Source organism: Plectrocnemia conspersa, unplaced genomic scaffold (assembly GCF_051122295.1).
Source record: "Plectrocnemia conspersa isolate PC_06_02 unplaced genomic scaffold, ASM5112229v1 ptg000011l, whole genome shotgun sequence".
NCBI lineage: Eukaryota > Metazoa > Arthropoda > Insecta > Trichoptera > Polycentropodidae > Plectrocnemia > Plectrocnemia conspersa.
This window is the reverse complement of record NW_028277175.1, coordinates 5,357,836-5,375,713: the sequence shown is the minus strand read 5'-3', so window position 1 is coordinate 5,375,713 and position 17,878 is coordinate 5,357,836. Positions and strand designations below refer to the sequence as shown.

The 17,878-nt window shown below is 31.9% G+C and overlaps 3 protein-coding genes across 13 annotated transcripts in view; all 3 read left to right on the top strand.

The window, feature by feature from the left end:
- The window catches only part of LOC148229227 (NAD kinase-like), a 44,218-nt gene extending 39,627 nt beyond the window's left edge, over positions 1-4,591 (top strand). For 6 of the 11 annotated variants that reach the window (XM_088198518.1, XM_088198526.1, XM_088198524.1 and 3 more), the window contains 4 exons: positions 422-655; positions 724-881; positions 1,364-1,446; positions 2,990-4,591. In XM_088198518.1, coding sequence (XP_088054644.1) covers positions 422-655; positions 724-881; positions 1,364-1,446; positions 2,990-3,191 — 677 coding nt within the window. In that variant the 3' untranslated portion in view covers positions 3,192-4,591. Of the gene's footprint in view, positions 1-421; positions 656-723; positions 882-1,083; positions 1,167-1,363; positions 1,447-2,989 lie in introns of all 11 variants that reach the window. The other 5 variants (XM_088198519.1, XM_088198528.1, XM_088198525.1 and 2 more) reach the window with 1 other exon arrangement.
- Positions 4,592-6,455: 1,864 nt separating this feature from the next.
- AGBE (1,4-alpha-glucan-branching enzyme) lies at positions 6,456-12,594 on the top strand. The gene is made up of 11 exons (XM_088198471.1): positions 6,456-6,615; positions 7,082-7,251; positions 7,317-7,534; positions 7,592-7,827; positions 7,887-8,096; positions 10,746-10,989; positions 11,054-11,263; positions 11,329-11,685; positions 11,883-12,020; positions 12,083-12,196; positions 12,268-12,594. Exons 1-11 carry the CDS (start codon positions 6,503-6,505, stop codon positions 12,310-12,312), a joined length of 2,055 nt encoding a protein of 684 aa, XP_088054597.1. The 5' UTR covers positions 6,456-6,502; the 3' UTR covers positions 12,313-12,594.
- Positions 12,595-15,463: 2,869 nt separating this feature from the next.
- Positions 15,464-16,653, top strand: LOC148229225 (mitochondrial import receptor subunit TOM40 homolog). Its single transcript, XM_088198558.1, has one exon. It carries the CDS (start codon positions 15,634-15,636, stop codon positions 16,594-16,596), a length of 963 nt encoding a protein of 320 aa, XP_088054684.1. The 5' UTR covers positions 15,464-15,633; the 3' UTR covers positions 16,597-16,653.
- The last annotated feature ends 1,225 nt before the right edge of the window (positions 16,654-17,878 follow it).

Genomic DNA, 17,878 nt, shown 5'->3' with positions numbered 1-17,878 from the left:
TCGTAGGGCCCAAGTATTGGTAACGGCAATGGCGCACGCAACAGATGCTAAAGTAGTTATACTCTGTCCTTAAAAGCAGTTCTTATTTAGTTCCAAGAAGCGGTTTTATGTAGCGCATATGATCGCCACAATATTTACCATAACCTATAGTGGATTACCAATTATACCAAGGCGTCACACTTCTTTCAGAAATCTGGCGCCTAGTGGTTTTCGGATAAAAGTTATACAGGTCACTTATTTGATACGGTATAAATTAAAAATAACTCGTACTTGTACAATGTTAAACCAGTTTAAATTGGCTTTTTCTTGATGACAACTCTAGAACGTTGTATTATGCATTCGACGTATGTAAATCGCCATTCTAAAAGTGGGTCGTATTTTATGGAGAACTTCTTTTAAATTACTTTCTTGACCTTTCCAGGTGACGCTGCTCTAACGTTGCGATCGAGATTGCGTTGTGTAATAATGCGAAAGGAAAACACCCAGAAGCAGCTCCAAGACGGACAGCACGAAGGTCAAGGTTCTCAAAATTCAGTGCCTCCTTCGACCATATTGGTGCTTAACGAAGTCGTTATCGACAGAGGTCCATCACCCTATCTCTCTAACATTGATTTGTTCTTGGACGGGAAGCACATAACCAGCGTCCAGGGTGATGGTGAGTTATCCGTGTATATGTATAAGCATTTATTAATTGCACTGATAATTTTATTTTTTCAAATATAGGGTTGATTGTGTCTACTCCGACTGGAAGTACGGCCTATGCTGTTGCAGCTGGTGCATCAATGATCCATCCGTCTGTGCCTGCCATCATGGTGACTCCGATTTGTCCCCATTCTCTGTCATTCAGACCAATTGTAGTACCAGCTGGCGTGGAATTGAAAGTATGATCAGATTAATAAAGTAAAATAATGTGACCCAGAAGTTCATGGATTATAAAAATAAATTGTTTTTATTATTTTGATGCTAAAACAACATAACTAAAAAGTCCATAAACTTTCTTTGTCGCAAAAATCTATTAAAATCAATATACTCACTTCCGATCGGACAAAACACTACAGAATTTGGCTGAAAATCTATTTTTAGATATCGCTCTCCCCCGATGTCCGCAACACTTCATGGGTATCGTTTGACGGCCGAAATAGACAGGAACTATTTCACGGAGATAGGTACATAATGCGTCTGTAAAATAATTGAATCAATGTAGATTAACTATCCTTCGGTGTTGTGTAAAGACGCTTGTTGATTGTTTTTGTCCTGCTCGTTTCGCTCCCTTAAAATAATTACCTCGTCAAGTCGCAACGGTTCGAGATGGACCGATGTACGATTCGAATACAGTGTTAGGTTACCGTCGATTTGTTCGCAGATAATGCCCGGAGTTGACGCTCGAAATCCAGCTTGCGTATCGTTTGACGGCCGCTGCCAGCAGCAATTGGGCCCCGGCGATAGGTAATCTATGTCATCATTTTTTGATGAACGATTTAGGGCCGAATCTGTTATTAATCTTGCACGAACGACTGTTTGACGAGATGATTTTTGACGAGACGAGATTTGACGAAACGAACTAACCTTTATGTTGCACGTAAATATTTATTGCATGACACGCCTAGAATTGCATGACACTGATCTTTGCTTTGTACTAATCCGCTTTTTTATTACTAATCTGGTGAATTTTTAATTGTAGTTCATTTTTTATGATTAAAATGTTTATTAGTGTAGTTAAAAATATTAATAATCGAAGACATCGAGGCAAGATAATGTAATAATGCTTGTTACCGAACATACCCACTGCGACGGCGCCGACACGATTTTATTACTTTTGACGTGAATTTTTGACTTCTGAGAAGTGATACTTGTTTTTGCTCCCTCCTATGGACCAAAATTCGGTTTGAATAGATTTTAACCAATGCTCTTATATCAAAAGTCCGTAAGGACAGCTATCATATTAGGTCATAGGTCAAGTTGGGTTTGGTTAATTCGTACATTTTGGCCGTAACAGGTGATGTGTCGCCCGTACTATAATAAAAAAAATATAATTTTTTTATCAGTTAAATGTGGGGTGGGGGGGGGGAGGGATTGCAAAGTTAGTCAGTCAGTAGTCGTGATTTTTTTTTAATATTTCGATTTCATTATAATTGATAGTATTTGATTAAATGACATGCATTTTACTTGCTAAATTTAAGGGGGGGGGGGTGGAAATGACGTCCCTGTGGTGAGGACTAACGAAAAGGTTACCTCAGACATTTTGTTTGTATACCATATGCCTGGATAAATGAATACCCTTTTTTTTAATTTCATTTTAAAAACATTAGTTAGACAGCGATGAGCTAAAACATGGATTTGTTTACATTCAATTTAATAAAAAGTATAATATTTGGGGTTATGTCATGCATGTCTTTAAAAGCTATTTTGAAAGAATCTTACCAAATATAAAAATACGAGTATATTTGCTAATGTATATTTTGAAAATACATCTGTAAATTAATATGCTCTTATATGCTCTTGCCTTGTGATTTCTTAAATTATTATAAATGGATGTTTATACTAAAAACTGCAAAAATGTGTGCTTGTTTTAACACAGTGTTACTAGATGTAAAAATCAAAATCTAGGACAAAACAGGAAAAAAAATGTTTTACTTTCCATTCTAATAAAAAATAAGGACAAATGTCTAAAATTTGCGAGAACATCTGAGGACATGTCTTTTGAAACGAGAACATCTTGTAACTATTTTAACCATATAATTTATTTTATTGTATTTTATATTCTATAAGTTACTATTATTTTATTTTAACCACCAGCGCTATTGAGTCGGTGTGAGCTTTAGAAGATTATAAATTTGTATTGCAATTAAATTTGTGGGACTTATTTATAAATGCTTTGTTGTTAACTATTAGAAGGCTTGAATCTTTTTGCTCATATTCTATATATACTAACAATAATATTACTTGTGAATATTTTATTATTGCAATACTAATTTTGATTAAATCTTAGCTTGAGAGTGACCACATCCGTTTATCCGGTGCCTTCCATATGCGCCCAGGATCAAATATCCGACTGGTTTGATTCGCTGGCTGAATGCCTGCATTGGAACGTTCGGAAGAAGCAGAAGCACCTCGACGAACTAAGTGATCTCACCTTGTCCAGCTCCAATGACACCCTCGACGAGCTGGATCAACCGACACCCGACACGTGAACAATCAAATTGTTCACCGATACTTGATAGATGATAATAATAAAATTATTACGTACATTTGTTGATACTATAATAATGATTTAGCTTATTTTTTTAGTTATTACCCCCTTTATCGAGAGATTAGAAAGCAACAATATTTTATAAATCTAAATCGTAAAGGGTTAAATATTTATTTTTGTAATTAATAATACATACAAACAGCTCTCGAAAGTTATACTCGTGTTTTCTTATATTTAAAAAATATATATTTGAAGCATATGACAAATACATCGACGATTTTTGAAACCATCTCGTGTATTTATTATATTATATAATTAATAAATATAATATAAATCTATAACATATACAAAAAATAAAATACAAATCTAATCGGTGCTTAATGTGAATTATAAAAGATTGTTATTATTTTTATATATAATAAATTAACGATTTTGATGTGAAGAGTTTTCCTGTGATATACAAAGATGAAACTATATAAAATTGTCACATGATTGAATTGCTAGATGTAATCAGTGTTTGAATTTCATTTAAAAAATAACTTAATTTTTTAAGATTCATATGAATGCGCTATGAGAATCGTAATTTGTAATTTTATTGAAATTTAACTCGAATTATTTTCATATTTGTTGTAATGCCAAATTTTTACGCAATAGTGCGTTTATATATGAATTCTTAATATTGTCACTAGATCGAAACGACTTAAAAAATAATTAATGTAGATTTCGAACAGGGTATAGCTTTATTACCGTTAAAATAGCCGCCGTGGATTCGAATGATGATTTTATAACAACACAACATTCCATCAATCTGGTTATGGAGCTTGTGCTTATGATCGATTTTATTTTTTTCGTATAAATAAAGTTTCTCGTTACCGTATGTAAATATAAAAAAAAATATTGTCAACATTAAATGACCAATTAGTGTATGTTAACTTTTAGGCGTTGATTATTTATTTTATTGAATGTGTTTGAATGAGTTTTTGTATTATGTAATATGTACATAATACAAAAACTGAAAATTATATTTGCTTAGGTACTTAATATGTATCTAAGTAAATGTAATGTTTGCGTTTTAAATCATAAAATGTTTTTATCTTATAGAAATTAATTTGATTAGATTTTATATTTTATGGTATTTTTTTAATGGCAGCATTAACGCACCCTATGTTAGTAATTAATATTGATAAAAATGGTTTCATATCATTATTTCACTGTGTGTTTTTTTCACCCTGTTAAATACTAAACAAGATTTTTTCTGAACGAACACAAAAAGTTTGATAAAAACATTCAAAAGGTCACTATTATTAAAATTTAGTTTAATTTTCATTAATATATTTATATTGCATCACGTGATTGTCGTAAAAAATATACAATTTATCTAAATAAAATATTTGATTTTCATACTGACTAAAATTATTGCCCTAAATCATCATCATCATACTTAAATCGATCACAAGAGAAATTTTAAAGATAAAAAAGAATCAGCTATCTTTTTTAATGATCTATTATTCCACGTTAGGAATCATCTAAATAAAGTTTTATGGATCAACCTTCGAGAAAAATCAATAGTTTTTAATATTTCGATTTAATTAAGATTCGTAGTATTTTATTAAATGCCGAGCAGTTTTCGGCGTTTTTATATTTATAATAAATGATAAACTCATAGAATATCATTAAATGACATGCATTTTTCTGACCAAATTCAAGGGAGGGCAAATTTCCCCCCTCCTAAATGACGTCTATGTCCCTAGTAAGCTTACTATATTATTTTTTTATGTTACAACACTTTGAAATAAGAAATTCATATACCAAACGACAGGGCGGGGATTGATATTGTCGAAATAAAACTGTTCACTATCACTCAAAGTTGCTCTCAATAAATATATAAATGGATTGGCAAGAACTGGGACTTCCTTGACATTGAAACATCAATAAATCTATTGATGTTTCATCTTTAGTAAATCTACCCTTTACAATTACTTTACTTTAATACAAATATATAATAGGCATTAGATGCATTTGCCTACATTCAATTCTTTAAAAATAGCTAGAAATAAATATAAAAATATATGTAAACAATAAAATTAGCATCAAAGCTATTTTTTATTCCTTAATTTGTTTACGTCGACAATTTATTTTAGAAAAACATATATTCAAGATTATAATTATTCACGCTGTGTATATCGACATTATCTGCCCAAAAATAGCAATTAGTTCCTTAAAAAATGTATTTAAATCATAAGAAACAAAAAAGGATTATAAATAAAAAAACATCACGTAGTTTTATTTACGTCTATAACATATTTATGATTCTTAGAAATCTATTTTTGCCTATTGGCGTTTCTGAATCAACATAATTGATATGGAAAACGGCCAAAGCGAACCAGGAGAGGTCGACATTGTCGTCCGATTGAGGTTCCGTTTTTAATGTAGATGTCGACTTTTCACTGGTCCTTCGAAGCTTCGTTAAGACGGCGTTTAGGTCATTTGAACCAAATTTATCGCCGACATCGCACACTTAACGCCTCACACATGAACAGTTTAAATTTTGAAACGTATTTATGTAGCAAAACGTTGTACAAGTACCTTTTATTTATATTTAGTGTTTAAATATTTAATACCTTTATAAAATATTTTTGAAATAAAAATGGAACAAAGTATATAGAATAAAATAAACTTTATTTTTGCTCTTATGCGACCCACAGATTGAAAACTACTGATAAGATAATTTTAACATATGTATCAAAACATTAGATAAATTTTTGTTTTTTACTGCAAAAGTTATATTTTTTTGTTATAATTTTATGTTGTCGCAAAACGGCCAATTTCACACATCACGCAACGAATTAATGACCTGTCGTTTGACTTTTGCACATGCTTTAAATTGTTTCACTATATCTGTGTTTATATACATATGTATGCAAGCGCGGCGGTGGCAGTGATAAAATCGACTTGTATTCGGCAAAGAGATAAGGGTCTGTCGTGCTTACACCAGCAGTTTAAATATTTAACCGTTTTTGTTTTGGAAAGTACTATTTTCATATTTTTAGCTTCTAGCAAACCTACAACCCATAATAAATATAAATATCAAATAGATCTACGTTCTGCATAAACAAATAAAAAATGCATTACGTCTTATGAATTATACATAAACATTTCAATAATTAATTTATTCTCAAATTATAGATTTCAATACGTATGCCACCTAGCGGCCATTTTGGATATTAAAAGAAGTTTCTAGTGGCGCGCAATACGTAACGTGGACATTCTACAGGAGCTTTTGTGAACGGCGGTCGTGCGATCGCAACTGCGATGGGTGGAAATCTTTCTTCTCTGGATCCCCTCACGGTGGAAGTGCCTAAAATTAACGATCTTCTGGAACGGGATTCTTATCTAAAACCATACGAACGAGAGATTCGGCGCAGGTTAACATAGCGACAATGTCACCTTGAACTTCGCCGCTGTCTAAGCCGCGTTCTTTCATTCACAGTCACTATAAATAACCCATTCTGCTTCATTTCGTACGATACTTCATATCTGACAGTTCTCAGCCGCCATTGTTGTTTTTCATTTTTCGAATATATGTCATAACAACACGATTTTCCGGCATACTCGTAATAAATAAATTATCTTTGACACGCTTATCTATGCCGGTTTAATTATGCTTTAATTAGATATTATTTTTTCTCTTCTATATAATTGAGAATTTTATCATTATTGTATAATAATATTTAATTATTTAATTTAAACATAAAAAACATCATCGCAACAGATTATGTAACATATATTACACGTTTTTTTACAATGAAAGTAATTCAACACCCCTTTTCCTGTAACCATATTGTGCAAAACCACAATTCTTACATACTACGTTTGTAATTAAATTTGCAGATACGCTTGCTTCAAAGATGCGTGGGAAAAGATTGGCAAGTTTGAGGGGGGAATCGACGCTTTTAGCAAAGGATATAAAAAGTTTGGCGTTCAAATTCACGCCGATAATTCAGTGACGTGGAGGGAATGGGCCCCCGGTGCTCATTCAGTACACGTGCATGGAGAATTCAGTTAGTATTTGATTAGATATATGTTCTAGAATCTAGATTATGTTTTAATTGCTTTAAAATTTTAGACGATTGGAACAGAGAGAGTCATCCGTTCAGCAAACTCGAATATGGAAAGTGGGAGATTAAGCTGCCGGCAAATCCTGAGGGAACGTGTCCGTTGAAGCATTTATCTCGAGTGCAGTTGATTATCAATAACCATTTGCACAGAATATCTCCTTGGGCGTCTTATGTCAAACCTTATGATAGCAGTGTATATCAACAGCATATATACAATCCTCCGGAGGTATATAACTATTTATTTATTTGGTTGTGCAATTTTTATAACAGATTTTTCACTTAGCCGTACGTGATGAAGCACAAAAAAGTACCGAAACCGAAAAGTCTACGCATATACGAATGTCACGTGGGCATTGCTACCCCAGAGCTCAAAGTCGGATCTTATAATGATTTCAGAACAAATATTTTACCAAGGATCAAAAGTCAAGGATATAATACCATTCAATTGATGGCTATAATGGAACACGCTTATTATGCATCTTTTGGATATCAAGTCACGAGCTTCTTCGCAGTCAGCAGGTAAAATGGGTATAAATATGTTATTTAAAAAATATTTATTCAATTTGAAATAATTTTAGCCGCTTCGGTTTTCCATGCGAATTGAAACAATTGATAGATGAAGCTCACGAGATGGGTTTATATGTGTTATTGGATATTGTTCATTCTCATGCATCAAAGAATACTCTTGACGGCTTGAACGAATTTGACGGAACGACTTCCTGCTACTTTCACGATGGAGCTAAAGGAACACATCCTTTGTGGGACTCGAGACTTTTTAATTATTCAGAGTAAGTATTATTAATCCTTTCAACGCCAAGCGCATGATATGATGCGCAACTAAATCTACTGTCTAACGCCAAGCGCATGATATGATGCGCTCGTTAAAACCTTCGTTTTTTAAAGAAACGGAAAGGTAAAAGTTGGCAATATATGTTTTAAAAATCAGTTTGAGTTCCTAGTAAACGATTTCAGTGATTTTATTTATAGAATTTGCGATGAAACAGTGGTATATATAATTATAAAGTCATGCCTTAATTTTAGTCGTTTGTATTTCGCGCGTGGTTTCGATCGTGCTTATTTAGACCACTTTTAGGGTTAGCACAAACGCATCGCGGAAATTCGTTTTTTTATACTTTAATTTATGAATCGAAATTAAATTATGTCATCAATATTTCAATGAAAATTGTGATTTGTAAATACTTGTGAATATATTTATACGTTATTTCGACTGTTTTAATATTGTCAACTGTTTTTGTGATTGGTTTTTATTGTTTGTAATAATTAAATAATAATAATAATAATTACTATTAAATACTTATTAATAAATATAAATAAGATATAATTAATAAAATATCAATATTAACTCTTAGTAAATATTAAATAATAATAATAACAAAAACGATTCCTTGTCGTAGAATCATTTTATTTTACTTGTTCTATTTATTTACATTAAATTAATACCATCGTGACCTAACAGGTTACCCCAATGCGTCACGATGGTCGAAAAGTTTATTATTTATTGTATATATATGTGTGTGTGTGTGTAATATATATTACATATTCCGCCTGGAGTGTAGATATGTTGCACTCTTGCCGGTCCCAAGCCCGGATAAAGGAGGAGGGTTTCTATCATGGAGCAAACCAACCAACGTGGATAAATCCAAATAGTTATGAAAAAATCACAAAGAAATAATAAATCCGCCCCGATTCATAATGACCTAGACCAGAGGTCGGCAAAGTGCGGCTCCGGAGCCGCATGCGGCTCTTTGGCCCCTTAAGTGTGGCTCTGGCACAAATATCCACGGGTATTCGCACCAGATTTAAAAAAACAAGGAAATACGGAGCTCTAAATTCGAACGTCTTAGTGTTGATTTGCAAAATTATAATAAAGGTTTGCTAAATTAGTAAATAGATTTGGCTCTCAATTTTTTTTAATCGTTGTAATGTACATATTTGGCTCTTTGGCTAATAAGTTTGCCGACCACTGACCTAGACGATCGAAATCTAGATAAACGATTGGACTTCAATTTTGGAAGCTGGAATGTGCAATATTACTACCAGGAAAAATACAAACAATATCGGAAGAAATACTAAAACTCAAGATATATCTAGAAGCCCTACAAGAAATTAGGTGGAAATGCCAAAACCGATCACCGGTTGTAGTGCCGTGGAAGAAGAAGAAGAAGAATATGTATATATTATAAATTATACATATAATTATATATTGTTAAATGTAACATCGTATCTTGCTATCAAGGTTTATTATTTATTATTTTTATATATAAAGAAATATGACAACCTTCAACAACAACCAATTGCAAACACCATTGATCAAAAACAAACGGTTTGGTTATTAGGGTTATTTTTGTGTACGATATATGTGATTTTGTATGCATCAAAGAAATGTTGTCGATTTGTAAATTTTTATAACAGGATGTAGGTCAGACGAAGAAAAAATGCGTTGCAGATTTATATATTAAAATTGTCTCAGTGTGAGCATGACCCTGCTTGTCGTTCGCTTGTATAGTGCCGCGCGCGTTCATGTGTGTGTAGGTGTGTGTACGCGAGCCAGCTCGCGGACCGACGAATAGATTTTTTTTTGTTCACTCCATATTTCCAACAATACGACTAAAAATGTTTGTTTATTGATATAATTAGAATGTTTAAACCATGTTAATCATACATATATAATTTTAAAATATAAAAATTGAGTATTTTGCCTGTAATGATGTGTTAAACAGAGTAAGTAGCCAAAAAATTATATCGCTAAAAACGCATGGCGTACAGCGAGTAATTAACAATTTACCGGTCGGCGGTCTAAGGGTTAAAGGGGTGCTATTTAACAGGGAATTATTTTAAGAGATTTAGCATTTAAATAAATATTTTGTTCCATAAAATTAATTGTTTATGCATTACAATAATAAGAAATGAGTATTAAATAAATGCATAGATTGAGCAACATTTTATTTGTAGTGTACATCAAAATATATAAACTGTGCATTAGCGTTTCGTTAGTGTAACATACAACTGAAGTTAAGCATAAGAAGTTAAGCGTGGTCATACTTGGATGGGTGATCGTTTATAAAATTTGTGGTAGAGTTTTGTGTTTTGAAATAATGGTTAATTTGAGTTTATTATAATAATGAAGTACAATTTAAATGAGCAAAATATAATGCTGAATTAAAAAAATATAGTGAGTTTTCTACTGTTACCATCTGAATTGGCACCTGCAGTATGCAATATGTTTTGTGCTTCGGTTGCGTTAATTTAGTAATTAGTACTAAAATGCAAGAAATATAGAAAAATATATTCGATATAAAATATAATCATAAAAAAATTTAGTTTCCACATAAAATTAAAAATCTTAATTTTTAAATAATTTGACAAACTATTTAGCCATTAGTAAATACTGATATTATACTATTTTATTATTTTAGATTCGAAGTCTTGAGATTCTTATTGTCTAATCTGCATTGGTATCAAGAGGAGTATAATTTCGATGGATTTAGATTTGATGGTGTTACATCAATGCTTTATCACAGCCGTGGAGCCGGTCAAGGTTTTTCAGGACATTACGACGAGTATTTCGGTCTTAATGTAGATACCGAGGCCTTGGTATATCTGATGTTGGCAAATGAAATGGTTCATCATTTAAGCGATAACTGTATTACAATAGCCGAGGTATTTCATATTTATTTTAAAATGGATAACTAAATTATTTCTAATACATAAATATATATATTAGGACGTCTCCGGAATGCCAGCATCAGGAAGAATGGTCGACGAAGGCGGTCTAGGATTCGATTATCGTCTCGCAATGGCCATTCCAGACCAGTGGATCAAATTATTGAAGGAGGTAAAAGACGAGGATTGGAACATGGGTAATATAGTCCATACGTTGACTAACCGAAGGTGGATGGAAGGCACCGTTGCTTACGCTGAAAGTCACGATCAGGTATGTTTCGCTTATCACTATACTGTTTCAGTTATGGCTATATAATAACTATTTTAATATAATAGGCTCTAGTCGGAGACAAAACCATAGCTTTCTGGTTGATGGACAAAGATATGTATTCACACATGAGCATCGTAAGCGGATCGAATCCAGTGATTGAGCGAGGTTTAGCTTTACATTGCATGATTCGTCTCATCACATACGCTTTGGGCGGAGAAGCCTACCTCAACTTTATGGGCAACGAGTTCGGCCACCCGGAATGGTTGGACTTTCCGAGAGCCGGTAACAATTCATCATATCATTATGCCCGTCGCCAATGGCATTTGGTCGACGACGAACTGCTCAAATATAAGCACTTGAATAACTTTGATCGGGATATGCATAATCTAGAAGAAAAATATGGTTGGCTGCACAGTGGACCGGTAAGTAAAACAAATATTAAGAGTACCTAGGAAAAGTTCGTTTTTATACCTTACAAACTTTGACAAAACATTTAAAAACACTGCACTTTTAAAGAAGGGATTTATTCCTAAAAAAAATGGCACAAAATGATTTTTTTGGGTACTGTATTATAACAGTATACCTTATACTTTAAACGTTTTTTAAATCTTAATTTAAGGCTTACGTATCTATACAACACGAAGATGATAAACTCATTTGTTTTGAACGAGCCGGTCTTGTATTCATCTTCAATTTCCATCATAGCAAAAGCTTCCAGGATTACAGGATCCCTATAGACGTGCCAGGAGAATATCAGGTTTTTTATTAAACAAAATTTGATTGTTTGACTGTTTTATTTATTGAATATTTCGTATTTAGGTTATTTTATCGTCTGATAGCTCAGTTTACGGAGGATTTGATAGAGTCAAAGTGGACGGTATCAAGCACATCACTCAAGGAATTCCATATGAAAATAGAAAGGATTCTTTCCAAGTAAAATTAATATTGTGTATATAATAAATTTAATTACTTTATCTTATTTATAATATTTTTTTATGTTTCAGGCTTATATTCCTTGTCGCACTGCTATAATTTATGCAACATTTTAATTGAGAACAAATCATCATTTTATTGTAATAGTTATAAGCCCAAAAATGGGAATACATATTAATGATCTCAAATCTTAGAGATTAAATATATGTTAATGAGAATTTGTAGTATAGTTTTCTATTACTCAAATAGATTTACTACAAAAATGTGTTAAAGAATGCATTTTTAGATTTATATTTTTCAACGATAGTGCCATTCCCTTTGCCATATATTGAAAAAATAAAAAATGCTGTGATTGCAGTGAAATGTTATATTTTGTTAAAAATATATTGATTTTTTATTATTACTTATCTTTTATTACCTACCAATGTGAACCTTTAAAAATTTTGGACAAAAATATATTATTCTTCTGGCAGGGTCGACTACTTGTTGCAATGAATTGCTAAAAGTATATCATAAAATTTATATACTAGGTATTTCTTAAGAAACGAAATTATTTCTTACCGGCGTGTAAATAAACAATATTGCATATCTATTAACTTCTAATCTACCATTCACAGATACATGCTAATAAGTTTAATATTATACAATGAAAAAATAATCTGGTTCTGCCCTAAATTGTCGACATTGGGCAAATGATTGAGGATTGGAAAGATACGTTGGACTTCCTCCAAATCTGAAGGGTATATAAGCCGGAACATTGCTGTACTGAATCACTTCCTTCAAATGATTCGGTCAGAAACTTACTTCAGCCACTTGATTAGTTTTAGACCAAACAATCTCAGCGGACATCCATTAAAATCCTTTCACTGCGGATGGCTTCTGTAGAAGTCATCAAGAAAATCGCCAGTACTCATTGGGCACTTAAAGGTGCCATAAACCTTTGAGCCTAATAATATGGTTATTTTGTATAAATTAATCACTTGAATTTATTGAGTCATAATATTTTTTTAAATTGGCATGAATTGGTACCCCTCAAATTTCAAAATCGCGCACAAAAATATCAGCCGCGGTGAAAGGGTTAAGCATAGCATTCACCTGATGATCAAGAACTGGAAGGGATGTGAACCTTTTCAAATTTTCAAGGGTATTTAAGCTTACTCTTTAATTTACTTCTTGGAAGTGGAAGTAATAGAGGAAAGTATAAAGAAATTCACCATTAGCTGTTAAGCAATTACATTAGAACTAGAAGGTGTAGATTCGAATATTAAAAAGTTCATCATAGTGAAATGGCAAATGAATGAATTTTTACAATGATATCGTGAAATTTACACAAATAAAATATATAGATTAAAGCAGACTACAATAACAAGTTTGTTCTCGAGAGCCACGTACAGAACAAAAAATTCCACTTTTGATAACTCCGATGATGATGTTGAACCACTTCCACATTTAAATTATGATTCATTAAGGATATATTATTAATCTAAAAAAATAAAAATAATGCTCCTTGTTTATCGGCTAAGTCATAGGAACGAAATTTTGCAATTAAGTTAACTTTTTCATTATACGTCAATTGAAATGAAATCGAGAAACTCAGCTTGCAAAATATTTTCCACAGGGTAGATTTTTTTACCGAAACATAAAAATGTGCAATTTAATATTTAAAATATATTTTTTTTACACTTTACTTTTTCATTGAACTTTACTGTGATGTACACAGAGTGTACATATCATCTTATTATGTGAAAATCTATAAATATTTTAGGCATTTCTCCACGATACACTTGCATACTATATTCGATAGTAACAATATGTAAGTAATTAACGTAAGTAGCAAAAATAAATATTCTGTCAACAAAATCAGGTATCAAATCACCAATAAAGTTAAAGTAAGAGTGTTGCCAGTCCAGGGAAGTCATTTGAGGGAGACAGGTGGGGGCATTAACCCCCTTTGAATTAGGCCAGAAAAATGCATGTCATTTAATGAAATACTATGAATCTTAATCAAATCGAAATATTATAAAAAACAAACCTACACAATTTAACCAAACCCAACTTGCCTAGTGAAAGTTCTAAAACTAATTATAGTCTTGGAACTTACATTGAGTCAAGTCTAAAATATAAACTAAGCAAACTCATCTCTCAAGGAAAAATAAGCAGAAGAAGTACAGACAGACGTCACATCTCGCATATTGTTCCATAGCTAGTCTACATTTGGACAGTACACTATGTGTTAAAAATATGAAAGTTATCCTTAACGATATTACTACGGACTTTTTATATCAGAGTATTGGTCAAAGTCTATTCAAACTGAATTTTGGTCATAAGGAGAGTACAGAAATAATTATCACTTCTCAGAAGTCAAAAATTCACGTCAAAAGCAATAAAATCGTGTCGACGGTTATGGCACGATTTTATTGCTTTTGACGTGGATTTTTGACTTCTGAGAAGGTATAATTGTTTTTAGCGCTCTCTTATTGGTCAACATTTGGTTTAGATTTGCTTTATTCGATTCTCACTTATTGTAAGTCGTGATAATGCAATAAAAAGTCTTAATATAAATTCTAGAAAACCGTGCGTTTCAACTGCAAAGAGTATTTTAATACTTTTTACGTGAATTCTAAACAGGGACCCCCTTCAATTTGGCCAGAAAAACGCATATCATGAATATTATTGAAATCGAAATATTAAAAAAACGACCACTGACTGGCCAACTTTTACCCCCCTTCCCCCTGGAAAAAGCTGAAATGACGTCCCAGTGCCAGTCGGAATTTAGCTTGGCACTAGGGTGATGTTTGCATACAGATGTTTAATTTCTGAAAAATTTACTCATTTTCAGCACATACATATATGGCAATAAATTTAACGATCTTGACTATTATTTTAATTATTATTTAGTAATAATATTGTTTTTAAATCTCTAATTTTTACATGTACACTGAGTATACATCATCGTAGCACCTGGATTTTTATGCAATGTAGTGGAAGGTTAATGCAATATTGAATATTTAGATTCTTTTGACAAGTAAAAATTGTATATAAAAAAGTATCGATTAAAGAAAATTCTTCTATATGGTAACACTGAAAATATTTCCCGATTTCAGCAAATACAAAATATCAAAATGTATTAAATAAAATAAGTTGAAAAATAAATTATAACATGAAATTGGTTAATAAATAAAATTAATTTTAATATATAAATGTTCATTTTATCATATAAAATATATATAAAGTAACATTAATTGTGGTTATGTCAAAAATATGAAAAAATAAAAAGGAGCTCTAAATATACACTTCTTGTAGCGAATTGGATTTGAATCAAATTATGTAATGGCATAATGACATTAGTGATATAAATAAACATCTGATGGAGAGAGCTTTGCTGAAAGCTCTCTGAAAACATTCGCTTTTAGTCGGAAATTCAGACATCAGAGAATATGTGGGCGAAAATAAATAAAGACGTATCATCAGTGAGTGATAATATCAATAATCAAGTTTCTAATAATGTAACGTCGCTCAAAGAACTCATGCAAGAGTTCAAGGAGGTCGTCGTACTGGAAGGTCCGGGTCTTCTCATCAACGTACATCAGAAAACTAAGAGCTTATATCCAACTAATTTCACTGGAATCAATCTCATTGCTAATAAAAATATTGGCGAATATGGAGTATACAATTTTAATATAAATTTAGATCCGACAGTTTCTCAATATTATTCCCCGTTCAATTCTTATCTGAGCAGAGAAATGAGGAAGTATTCGGATCAAACGAATCAGACGGGCTTCAGCAACATTGCGTTCAAGCAAGATTTGACTAACGAACTGAAACTGTCGATATGCGGATACGTGCAACATGTTAAGACCGGCACCGCCGAATGTGTTTTCGATTACATCGGCAACAAATTCACAAGTTCTTTATCGACATCTTATTCTGAAGATTCCAAAGCTGAATTCGTAATGCAACATTTGCAAGAGATCAAGAAAAACATATGTATCGGTGCTGAAATATCGATGCAAACCACAAATGCTTCATCGATCGATTCAAAAAGATTAGCGTTCGTAGGTCGGTATACCGATCAATCGATTGGAGTCGTTTCGGCGACGGTGGGACTGCAAGGCATGCAAATTTGTCTGTTCAAACAAATCAACAGCCAACTCAAGGTGGGTTCTACAATGGACGTTTGCTTTGAAAAGAGGAGCGTCACCGGATCGATCGGATGCGAGCTGGCCGATAAGGAGTTTACAATGAGAGCGTCGCTCGACACCAACGGATGTGTCATAGCTAATTTGATCAAAAATCACTTTTATAGAAACGGAAACGTGATCTTCAAGCCGACTGTGAGCATTTTGTGTAATGTACAAAAGCAGATGAAGTTGGGAGTCGGATTCGAATTGGCTGTTTAATGTTGTTCATTATCTTTATGTAGTATTTAATGTTGTTAATAAAATTATTGTTATACAGCAATTTTTATCACTAATTATCACATTTTAAAATGATGAGTTGTACATATCCACACGTATGATAGATTTATGAGGCAGGGCCGGGTCTGGACATTTTGTCACCTGAGGCATAAGGGCAAATATGTGCCACAAAGTATTTTTTTTTACTTTAAGCAAAAATAAGATGAAAAAAATAGATTTATTGATAATTATCTTATATAAAAAGGCATAGAACACAGTAATAGTACAATAGTTGTAAAATTATACAGTTTTATATACCATAAAATTTCATTTATTTATTTTATAAATTTTCAGTGATTCAAACTCACTTTCTAAACAAATATATCAAATATTACAATAGAAACAAAATAATATCATTTACTCTTTCCTACAAAATTTATTTTTCGTGCTTTTGTTAAAACAAATTCATCAATTATTTTATTAAAATCAATCTGTTTTGTAAAATTACACTCGATCAATGAAATTGTCATCTTCCTGAGCAAGTGACGATCTTAAATAGGTTGTTATAATTTGCAATTTACTGAAACTTCTTTCAGCAGAAGCTATAGTGACCGGTAATATGCAAATTATCCTTAACGCAATATCCAAATTTGGATATGACTGTATTAGATTATATTCATGCATTATTCTTAATATATCTAAGCTTGTTATTAATTAATACCATTGCCTGATTTTTGAAAGTAATTATTTCTGATAATAATTTTTTAAAATTAATATCATTAGGATATTTGGATACAAAATCATAAGCTGATTTTTATATATTTTCTGCATTCATGGACATCAATTTTTCTTCTGTTAAAAATTCGAAATGTGATAAAATTATAGTTTTTCATGTCTTCATCTAAGCTGTGCTTTTAAAATATGAGGAAAATTTAAATGAGCCATATATAAAATGATTGTTCCATAAAACGAATTGTTTGTGCATCACCATTGGTGAACGGACTATTGCTTACACTAAAATTGGTCAACAATCGATCACTTACAAGGCGATTACTCACACGGTTTAAGGAAAGGTAAGTTTTTTAATTTCAATACATGTTCATTGCGTACAATTTATTGAGACATCCGTGAGAGGCTGATACATTTTTCAAATTTTAAATAGATAAAAAAATATATATTTAATATTTTGCATTAATTTGTTAATGTTTACAAATACTTTTGGCCTTCAATTGAATGTGTATTATTTTCATTTTTTGATGTACATACTTACTTTTAAAATACCAGT

Bases quoted from the DNA above. Each gene is read 5' to 3' on its own strand.
- AGBE (XM_088198471.1), top strand. From the start codon at position 6,503: ATGGGTGGAAATCTTTCTTCTCTGGATCCCCTCACGGTGGAAGTGCCT. The intron at 8,097-10,745 runs GTAAGTATTATT...TTATTATTTTAG, and splicing joins AGACTTTTTAATTATTCAGA to ATTCGAAGTCTTGAGATTCT. The intron at 10,990-11,053 runs GTATTTCATATT...TATATATATTAG, and splicing joins ACTGTATTACAATAGCCGAG to GACGTCTCCGGAATGCCAGC.
- LOC148229225 (XM_088198558.1), top strand. From the start codon at position 15,634: ATGTGGGCGAAAATAAATAAAGACGTATCATCAGTGAGTGATAATATC.